We start from the raw sequence: 10,856 nt of genomic DNA, 5'->3' as shown, positions 1-10,856 counted from the left end.
TCTTTCCCTGAACATGGAACTCACAGGTCTCTCCAAGTTGGTGCCTAAGAAGATGATAATCACACAAATAAGTCATTTCTACATGACTAGCCTTGGGGTTCTCTTCCTGATTAATATTCTCCCTGGAACAACTGGCCAAGGGGAATCAAGGCGACAAGAACCTGGGGACTTTGTGAAGCACGATATTGGCGGGTAAGTACCCTTAACTCCTAGAACAAAGGAAGACTGTGATAAATTATTGCCTTTGACCAGAGCTTTTTTTTTTTAATGGAAGAATAGTTGAGTTACAATATTGTGTTAATTTCAGGTGTAGAGCAGACTGATTCAGTTATATAAATATTCTTTTTTCAGATTATTTTCCATTATTGGTTGTTACAAGATATTGAATATTGTTCCCTGTGATATACAGTAAATCCTTGTTGCTTATCTGTTTTATATATAGTAGTGTGTATCTGTTAATTCCATACTCCTAATTTATCCCTCCCCCTCCCTTTCCCCTTTGCTAACCATGAGTTTGTTTTCTATCTCTGTGAGTCTGTTTCTGTTGCATATGTAGATTCATTTGTTAAGGAGGGAAACTTGTAAGAAGTAAGGGAAGTGAGATAGGGAAGGAGCAAAAGTAAAACCAAGGTGTGATTTCACTTGAAGTGTAGCTTCCATTTGACCCCATGGGGAGATAGGGAGCATGAATGGCTTTTGTAGCTTCATCTCAGTCAGTCATTGTCCTCCCAGGCATTTTACAGTGAGATGGTTCCCTTCAGCTGATGGTAATACCCTGAAGTAGCTGGGGGATGGTTTTACTGGCATAGTAAAAGAAATCTTGACGTAGTAGTAACAGTAAATTCTATATTTGGTTTCTTCATGCTTTTATGGCTATGCTTTCTACCCTTCACTTTACAGATTCAATCAATCCCTAAGATCTGTCATTTCTTCCTCCCACATCCCTTGGATTCATCTACTTTTTTCCAACTTTCCTGCTACCACCCTAGTTTAATCCGATGTTGTCTTCCACTTGGACTACTGCAAGAGTCTCTAATTGGTTTTACTTCCTAAAGTATGTAGCCAGTGTTTCTTCTACAATGCATGTTGCATTATATCTGTCCTATTTAGAGTTACTTAATGACTTTCTATTATCCCTAAAGTCCCAACTCCTTAATATGATTTTATAAGACCCAGTATGACCCAGCCTCCACCCATTTGTCACCCTTATTTCTTACTCCTCCTGTCATGAAACTCTATGTTCTTCAGCTGTTTTGAACTTCTTTTGACTTTAAAAGTCAACCTCATTCAGAGAATATCATTACTAGAAATCACCCCCTTAGCCTCTACATATTTATTCTTTGGTAGTGTTTGTTGTCATTTTACATTTGTCTATTGTCCCATATACTTGGAAGCATTAGGACTTGTTCCTAAATATTTTTGCAGAGTTGATTATCTTAATGTACTCTGAGTCTTTCCATCTTCTAACAGCATTTTCAACAATAATCTCTGGGGCTGAGGGCTACACAACTGGACTGATATGTCCTTAGAAACGTGGCCTATGAGGCCCTTTTTGTTCTTTATCCCAGTGTGGAAAAAAAAAAGACTAATTCTGTCTTATTAACTTCTCATGTATGTGATTTCATTGGGCATGATAGATGTTCTAAATAAGATGGAAGTTCTAAATAAATGAATCTTACCTCTTCAAATGTTAAAGGCTTTTTAATTTTTTAATTTTTTTTTTTTGTGGTACGTGGGCCTCTCACTGTTGCGGCCTCTCCCGTTGTGGAGCACAGGCTCCGGACGCGCAGGCTCAGTGGCCATGGCTCACGGGCCCAGCCGCTCCATAGCATGTGGGATCTTCCCGGACCAGGGCACGAACCCGTGTCCCCTGCATTGGCAGGCGGACTCTCAACCACTGTGCCACCAGGGAAGCCCAGGCTTTTTAATTTTAACTCTGAGAATTAAAGTTCTCTAAAAATGTATTGCATGCTATCTAATAATCCTAAACAAGGATTCTGAACAGAATAGTCCCACTTCTTGGTGACTCTCTGATCATCATAAAGAGCATTCATTGTGTTTATCCTATATCTGCTATTTTTGTGTCTCCATCCTCAGTGTCAGTTGTCACCTCTCCTGTTTACATCAGTTTGTTTATGTCCTGTTGGTGCTTAGAAAATCAGATAATCAAGCCTTTTAATAATTATATTAAAGAGAAGCCCAAAACATCCTGCTTTAAAAAGCAGAGACTGTTGAGGAGTACTGGTTTATTGACCAGTACTTTGTTCTAACATGTTCTAATCATGTTCTAAATACAATGGTTCTCAATGTTTGGTATGTGTAAGCAAGGAAGCAGGCTCCACATGTGGAGAATTTGATTTAGTAGCTCTGGGGGTAGTGCCTAAAATTTGCATTTTTATCAAGTGCCCCACATGATTCTGATGTAAGGAATCTTTGAACAATACTTTGGGGACACAGTCCTTGTTTTCAAAGAACTTACAGTATAGTTGGGAATATGGGATTCTGAAATTTTAGAATAGCAGACATGGGAAAATGCATAGAGAGCATCTAGTCTGATTCCTCATTTTGTACATAAAGAAATTGAGTTCCAGAAAAGGAAATTTACTTTTCTAAGACTTTACAGAAAATTAATAGTAGAGCTAGGTCTAGAACACCAGTCTCTGATTCCAAGTCCCATATTTTTAAAGAAAAGCTACAGGGAACAATTTCAGCTTCATGTAATAAAGGAATTTCTTATACTCCTGCTTCCTCGTTTGACCATTAACAAATGAGAACTATATGTGTGAACAGTGTTAGGTTGGAGTGTTATGAAAATGTCATTTCTCTGGGTCAAAATGGTTGAATATAAGCAATTTCATGATGGGTCAACCTCAGTAGCAAGTAAATGCCAAATGGATATTCTGTCCAGGTCTGACTGAGATTTGTTGAAACCTGAGATGTGTATCAGACAGGATCCCAAAGAATACAGATGGGACATTTCAAATAACGCTATTTGAGGAGGGTACATTTGCAAAGGACCTAACAGTAAAGGTATGGTCTGGGTGTAGATACACCCCCAACAGATACAGCAAGAACCTAAGGCCAGCAGTAGGTATGTCATGTAAAACAAGTTTACTTAAGAGGTGAAGAGATCTTTAGTGGAGGAGATTTCACAGGGAGAGAGCCAAGAGATTACATACCCAGACTTTCCCTTCTTTTTCCCTCTGTCTTCTGAAGCCAGAGGCTGTGGCAGCCCTGCTGATATAGTTCATATAGTTTACTGTTATAAGAAAGAGAACAGGGTGAAGAGTGTATAATATATCTGGAAGGGGAAATGAAAGACACTGGGCACAAGGCTGTACATTTACATGACACCATATCACCATTTTTTCTGCAACAAGATTACATAGTGCTGGCAGTGGTGAGAGCAGATACTGTGAATTTAAGAGGAAATGGTTGAATTGTCAATTCATTGTCTCTTTGTCACATTCATAGTCTGACTTGGTGCCATGTTCCATAGGTCCTTGTAAGTGTCTGCTTTCATTGTGAAATATATTTTCTCAGTTCTCTTAATCTCAGAATAAACTGGCACCTGTGGCCACACATGTAAATACTAAGTTACTAAGAGAAACATGAAGGACTTGGTTTTTATTTTACTTTAACTCAGTGAATAATGTGGACAGGCGTGGCACATGTTGAGTGGGAATGTCTCAAGCTAATTTTGACTTGAATTATAAGTATGCAAAGTCTAATCTCTTCCATGTGTATATAATCTCTATTATGGAATCAATACATTAATACTTTTACCATTCAATCACCAAATCTTAAAATTTAAGAATCAGATGTGGGACCTGAGAAGCTGTAAGTCCTAAGCTCCTACCCTGATCAAGGATCCCTCTTGCATTATGCTTTATGATTGACCTACCAGTTTGAATCCCTCCAGTAGTAAACTGCATTATTACCATGGGCATATAGCTCTAGGGATTGGAAAGTGCTTCCTATATTGAGCAGAAGTCCACCTTCCTCTAATGCCTACCAGTTTTAGGCCCCTGTGGCACTTGCTACCTTTTCCACATAACAGGTCTCAGAGCTACTCCATGCTTTCTTGTCTACAGGATAACTCTTATTACTTTCAACTATTCTCCTGACATGATATGATTTTCCAGACATTGCTTAAAACTGAACGCTCTCCTTTGTTCTCTAATTAGATTTTTTTTGAAACTTAGTTCAATACTTTATTCTTATTTATAATTTTCATATCCTATCCTGTTACTTTAAAACTTATGTTTAAATAACTCTTACTATGTACCAAGCACTATTCTAAGTGCTTTACATAGGTTAATCCATATAATCCTTATAACAGACCTGCTACCTAGGTGCTGCTATTATTCCTGTTTCACAGATAAAATATGGAGACACGGAGAGGTCAAGTAACTTGCCAAAGCTCACACAGTTAAAAAGTGGCAGAGGGCTTCCCTGGTGGCACAGTGGTGGAGAGTCCGCCTGCCGATGCAGGGGACACGGGTTTGTGCCCCAGTCCGGGAGGATCCCACATGCCGCGGAGCGGCTGGGCCCTTGAGCCATGGCCGCTGAGCCTGCGCATCCAGAGCCTGTGCTCCGCAACGGGAGAGGCCACAACAGTGAGAGGCCCGCGTACTGCAAAAAAAAAAAAAAAAAAAAAAAAAAGTGGCAGAGCCAGGACTGAAACCCAGACAGTCTGGCTCCAGAGTACATGCTATTAATTGCTACAGTGTATTGCTTTTCATGTGTTTGGTCACTTTTAAGTGTGAATTAGGCACATGTCCATTTATTTTGTGTACATGAACATCTACTTATGTATAGTAATCCCTCGATCTCTGAATACTTAATATCTCAGCCACATGACTGCCTAGCCTGTGCTAAAATGGGGCAAGTGTAATTTTATTATAGGACCTAGAGGAATAAGAAATATCATTTTCCATTTTGAAGTAGAAGTGTAGAATTTGTAACACAGGGCAGACCTGGACATTTGAAGGCAGGATCAAGAATATTTGGTAGATGACACTGTGACTTCCTATTGTATCATGTAAGGAGGCAGGGTCGTCTCAGTATTACTGATGCTAAATGTGATCTCTTGGTTAAGGTGATGACTGTCAGGACTCTCCATTGTAAGGATACTAGTCACTAGGATTGATTGAGAGACTTGAGGCCATGACCAGCCCTTTGCTTTGGTCATGGCCATGGTTGTGGGGTAGAGAGTAAATAATAGTGGGGAAGAGAATATGCCTAGTACTGTAGTTTCCCTTCTTTTGTGTCATAATTCTTTTCTCCACATAGGCAGTGTTATAAATGGTTCTCAGGCTGGCCTATGAAAGTCCACTTAATGAGAAATGTTGCTGAAATAGTGCTCGTGCATTGGCAATTACAATCATTCAGATAAATTATGAGAAATAAAGACTTGTGTAGCCTTGCCTGGAAAAGTAGCTACCCTTTATGGCATTGTTTCAAAGGAAGAATGTGCCTTTAATTCTTTGCAAACTTTGGAATACAATCCATTTTAAGTTAGGGTACACCTGCTGATGTTCACATATGAAATCATATCTCTAAGGTTAGTACCTTGTTATTTAATCATTCACAAGATGCAGTAGTCAGATCTTCTCATGTGTTTCTGTGAAGCAGTGGCTTTTAGTTACTAAGAAGGTATGAAGGACTTGGTTTTTATTTTACTTTAATTTAGCAAATAGTGTGAACAGGTGGACCACATAGCGAATGGGTGTGTCTTAAGCTAATACTTCTTTAGTTTCATAACCAGTCTATAGAAGCCATTTAAGAAAAAGACAGTTGTCTTTTTGAGATAGATTGAACATATTCTAGTCAAAAATCAGTTTATTCTTTTTTCTTTAAGTGGCTTCTGTTAAAACATTAGAATGTATGTTATTGAATTCCAGGTGTTTCTCATTCCCTTCCCAGTATATAACTGGTATCCCTAGTGCTGAATTTTTAGCTAGACCTTTCCACTTATTGGAATGACTGGACTCGGAAAATGAAAACATGGGGAGTATTGGGAAATGGTGAATAATCTGATATGGCTATGATTTCTGGTCAGAAAGAGAAGTAGTGGAATTTACACCTGTAAAAGTATATTGGGAATAGATTGCAGATTCACAGAAAGCCATGAATATCAGTCCAAGGAGTTGGATTTTATTTGGTAAGCACGAAGACTTATGAAAGGTCTGTGAACATTGCAGATACATGATCTGAAAAGGAATTTTTAAAAATACTTTTTTAAATTGAGGTATAATTGACATATAACATTGTATAAGTTTAAGGTGAAAAATGTTTTGGTTTGATACATTTATATATTGCAATATGATTATAGTAGAGTTAGCTAATGCCTTTATGATGTCACATATTTATCATTTCTTTTGTGTTGAGAACAGTTAAGATTTAGTCTCTTAGTAACCTTGAAGTTTATAATATAGTATTGTTTACTATAATCACTATGTTGTATATTAGAGCTCCAGAACTTGTTTATCTACTACTTGTAAGTTTGTACCTTTAAACAACATCTCCCCATTTCCTCACCAACCCTAACCTCTGGTAACTACCATTCTACTATCATTTGCACAAGTTCAGTTGTTTTAGATTCCACATATAAGTGATACCATACAGTATTTGTCCTTCTCTAACTTATCTCACTTAGCACAATGCCTTCAAGGTCCATCCATGTTGTCACAAATGGCAGGATTGACTTCTTTCTCATACACATGCCATATTCTCTTGTATATGTGTGTGTGTTTGTGTGTGTATGTGTATATCTCACATTTTCTTTTCCATTGGTGGACACTTAGGTTGTTTCTGTACCTTTGCTATTGTGAATAATGCTGCAGTGAACATGGGGATGCAGATATCCCTGTGCAACACTGATTTTAATTCCTCCAGATATATACCGAGAAGTGGAATTTCTGGATAATATGGTAGTATAATATTTACTTTTTGAGTAATAACCATACTGTTTTCCATAATAGCTCTACCAATTTACATTCCCACAAAAAGTGCACAAGGGTTCCTATTTCTCCACATCCTTGCCAACATTTGTTACCTCTTGTCTTTTGGATAAAAAGCCATCCTAGCAGGCAGGTTGATGTCTCATTGTGGTTTTGATTTGCATTTCCCTGATGATTAGTGATGTTGAACACATTTTCACACACCTGATGGCCATTTGTATGTCTTCTTTGGAAAAATACCTACACAGGTCCTTTGCCCATTTTTTAATTGGATTATTTTCCCTTTTGCTATTGAGTTGTATGGGTTCTTTATATATTATGAATATCAATTCCTAATCAGATATATGGTTTGGGAGTATTTCCTCCCATTCTGTATGTTTTCTTTTCCATTTATTGCTTGTTTCCTTAGCTGTTCACAAGCTTTTTAGTTTAATGTAGGCCAGCTTGTTTATTTTAATTTTTGTTGCCTGTGCTATTGGTGACTTATCCAAGAAACTATTGCCAAGACCAATGTCAAGGCTCTTTTCCCATATGTTTTCTTCAAGGAGATTTACAGTTTCAGGTATTACATTTAAATCTTTGATCCATTTCAAGTTAATTTTATGTGAGTGGTGTAAGGTAGGGGTTCAGTTTTATTCTTTTTCAAGTGGATATCCAGTTTTCCCAATATCTTTTATTGAAGAGACTGTCCTTTCCCCAATGTGTGTTCTTGGCTCCATCATCAAAAATTAGTTGAGTATATTTGTGAGGTTTTATGTCTGGGCTCTTTATTTTGTTCCACTGATCTATGTGCCTATTTTTATGCCAGTAACATATTGTTTTGATTACTATAGCTTTGTAATATAGCTTGAAATCAGGTATTTTTATACCTCCAGCTTTGCCCTTCTTTCTCAAGATTGCTTTGGCTCTTCAGGGTCTTTTGTGCTCTGAAACAAATTGTAGAATAGTTTTTCCTATTTCTGTGAATAGGAATGTCTTTGAAATTTTGACTGGGATTACATTGAATCTGTAGATCATTATGGGTAGTATGGACATATTTACAGTATTAATCTTCAAATCCAGGAACCTGAGATATCTTTTTATTTATTTGTGTCTTCTTTAATCTCTTTCAATCAGTGTCTTATAGTTTACAGTGTACAGGTTTTTCACCTCCTTGGTTAAATTTATTCCTCAATATTTCATTATTTTCAATGCTATTGTAAATGGGATTGCTTTCTTAACTACTCTTTCAGATAATTCATTGTTAGTGTATAGAAATGTAACTGATTTCTGTGTCTTGATTTTGTATCCTAAAACTTTACTGAATTCATTTATTTGTTCTAACAGTTTTTTAGTGGAGTCTTCAGGGTTTTCTACATGTAAGATTATATCATCTGCAAACAGAAATGATTTTACTTCTCCTTTCTGATATGGGTGTTTTTATTTCTTTTTCTTGCCTAATTGCTCTGGCTAGAACTTTTATTATTATGTTGAATACAAATGGTAAGAATGGGCATCTCTGTATTGATCTTACAGGAAAGAGTTTTAACTTATTACCACTGAGTATGATGTTATTGCATAAAATGAATTTGGGAGTGTTCCCCCCTCTTCAGATGTTTGCAACAGTTTGAGAAGGATTGGTGTTAATTCTTCTTTAAATGTTTGGTAGAATTCACTGGTGAAACCATCTGATCCTTGGCTTTTCTGTGTTTGGGAGTTTTCTGATTACTGATTCAATCTCCTTAATTGTTAAGGGTTTCTTTAGATTTTCTATTTATTCATGATTCATTTTTTGGTAGGTCATATGTTTCTAGGAATTTATCCATTTCTTCTCGGTTATCCAGTTTGTTGGTATATAATTGTAGTCTGTCATAATTTTTTATATTTCTGTGCTATCAGTTGTAATGTCTCCTCTTTCATTTCTAGTTTTATTTATTTGTGTCTTCTTTCTTGTTTTCTTAGTTAATATGGCTAAAGGCTTGCCAATTTTGTTTATCTTTTCAAAGAGCCAGCACTTAGTTTCATTGATCTTTTCTATTGTTTTTCTGGTCTCTATTTCATTTATTTCTGCTCTGATCTTTGTTTTTTGTTTTTTTTTTGAAAGTCTATTTTGTCTGATATGAGAATTGCTACTCCAGCTTTCTTTTGGTTTCCATTTGCATGAAATATCTTTTTCCATTCCCTTACTTTCAGTCTGTATGTGTCTCTAGGTCTGAAGTTGGTCTCTTGAAGACAGCAAATATATGGGTCTTGTTTTTGTATCCCTTAAGCTAATCTGTGTGTTTTGGTGGGAGCATTTAGTCCATTTACATTTAAGGTAATTATCGATATGTATGTTCCTATTCCCATTTTCTAAATTGTTTTGGGTTCTTATTGTAGGGACTTTTCCTTCTCTTGTGTTTTTGTCTAGAGAAGTTCCTTTAGCATTTGTTGTAAAGCTGGTTTGGTGGTGCTGAACTCTCTCAGCTTTTGCTTGTCTGTAAAGGTTTTAATTTCTCCATCAAATCTGAATGAGATCCTTGCTGGGTAGAGTAATCTTGGTTGCAGGTTTTTCTCCTTCATCACTTTCAGTATGTCCTGCCACTCCCTTCTGGCTTGTAGAGTTTCTGCTGAGAGATCAGCTGTTAACCTTATGGGGATTCCCTTGTGTGTTATTTGTTGTTTTTCCCTTGCTGCTTTTAATATGCTTTCTTTGTATTTAGTTTTTGACAGTTTGATTAATATGTGTCTTGGCGTATTTCTCCTTGAATTTATCCTGTATGGGACTCTCTGTGCTTCCTGGACTTGATTAACTATTTCCTTTCCCATATTAGGGAAGTTTTCAACTATAATCTCTTCAAATATTTTCTCAGTCCCTTTCTTTTTCTCTTCTTCTTCTGGAACCCCTATAATTCGAATGTTGGTGTGTTTAATGTTGTCCCAGAGGTCTCTGAGACTGTCCTCAGTTCTTTTCATTCTTTTTTCTTTATTCTGCTCTGCAGTAGTTATTTCCACTATTTTATCTTCCAGGTCACTTATCCGTTCTTCTGCCTCAGTTATTCTGGTATTGATCCCATCTAGAGTATTTTTCATTTCATTTATTGTGTTGTTCATCATTGTTTGTTTCATCTTTAGTTCTTCTAGGTCCTTGTTAAATGTTTCTTGCATTTTTTCTATTCTATTTCCAAGATTTTGGATAATCTTTACTATCATTATTCTTAATTCTTTTTCAGGTAGACTGCCAATTTCCTCTTCATTTGTTAGGCCTGGTGGGTTTTAATCTTGCTCCTTCATCTGCTGTGTGTTTTTCTGTCTTCTCATTTTGCTTATCTTACTGTTTTTGGGGTCTCCTTTTTTGCAGGCTGCAGGTTTGTAGTCCCCCTTGTTTTTGGTGTCTGTCCCCAGTGGCTAAGTTTGGTTCAGTGGGTTGTGTAGGCTTCCTGGTGGAGGGGACTAGTGCCTGTGTTCTGGTGGATGAAGCTGGATCTTGTCTTTCTGGTGGGCAGGTCCACGTTTGGTGGTGTGTTTTGGGGTGTCTGTGGACTTATTATGATTTTAGACAGCCTCTCTGCTAATGGGTGGGGTTGTGTTCCTGTCTTGCTAGTTTTCTGGCATAGGATGTCCAGCACTGTAGCTTGCTGGTCGTTGAGTGAAGCTGGGTGCTGGTGTTGACATGGAGATCTCTGGAAATGTTCACCGTTTGATATTATGTGGAGCTGGGACGTCTCTTGTGGACCTGAAGTTGGCTCTCCCACCTCAGAGGCACAGCACTAACTCCTGGCTGCATCACCAAGAGCCTTTCATCCTCACAGCTCAGAATAAAAGGGAGAAAAATAGAAAGAAAGAATCAGTAGAAGTAGAACGGAAGAAAGAAAGAAAGAAAGAAAGGAGGAAGGGAGGGAGGGAGGAAGGAAGGAAGGAAGGAGGGAAGGA

The 10,856-nt window shown here is 37.4% G+C and overlaps 1 protein-coding gene across 1 annotated transcript in view; it reads left to right on the top strand.

Moving 5' to 3' along the window:
* Positions 1 to 7: 7 nt before the first annotated feature.
* GABRA3 (gamma-aminobutyric acid type A receptor subunit alpha3) overlaps positions 8 to 10,856 on the top strand; it is a 156,189-nt gene continuing 145,340 nt past the window's right edge. Inside the window, exon 1 of the mRNA XM_007452130.1 lies at positions 8 to 192. Coding sequence (XP_007452192.1) covers positions 14 to 192 — 179 coding nt within the window. The 5' untranslated portion in view covers positions 8 to 13. The remainder of the gene's footprint in view (positions 193 to 10,856) is intronic.

Source organism: Lipotes vexillifer, unplaced genomic scaffold (assembly GCF_000442215.2).
Source record: "Lipotes vexillifer unplaced genomic scaffold, Lipotes_vexillifer_v1.1 scaffold1081, whole genome shotgun sequence".
Classification (NCBI taxonomy): Eukaryota; Metazoa; Chordata; class Mammalia; order Artiodactyla; family Lipotidae; genus Lipotes; species Lipotes vexillifer.
This window is presented reverse-complemented; position numbering and strand designations above follow the sequence as displayed.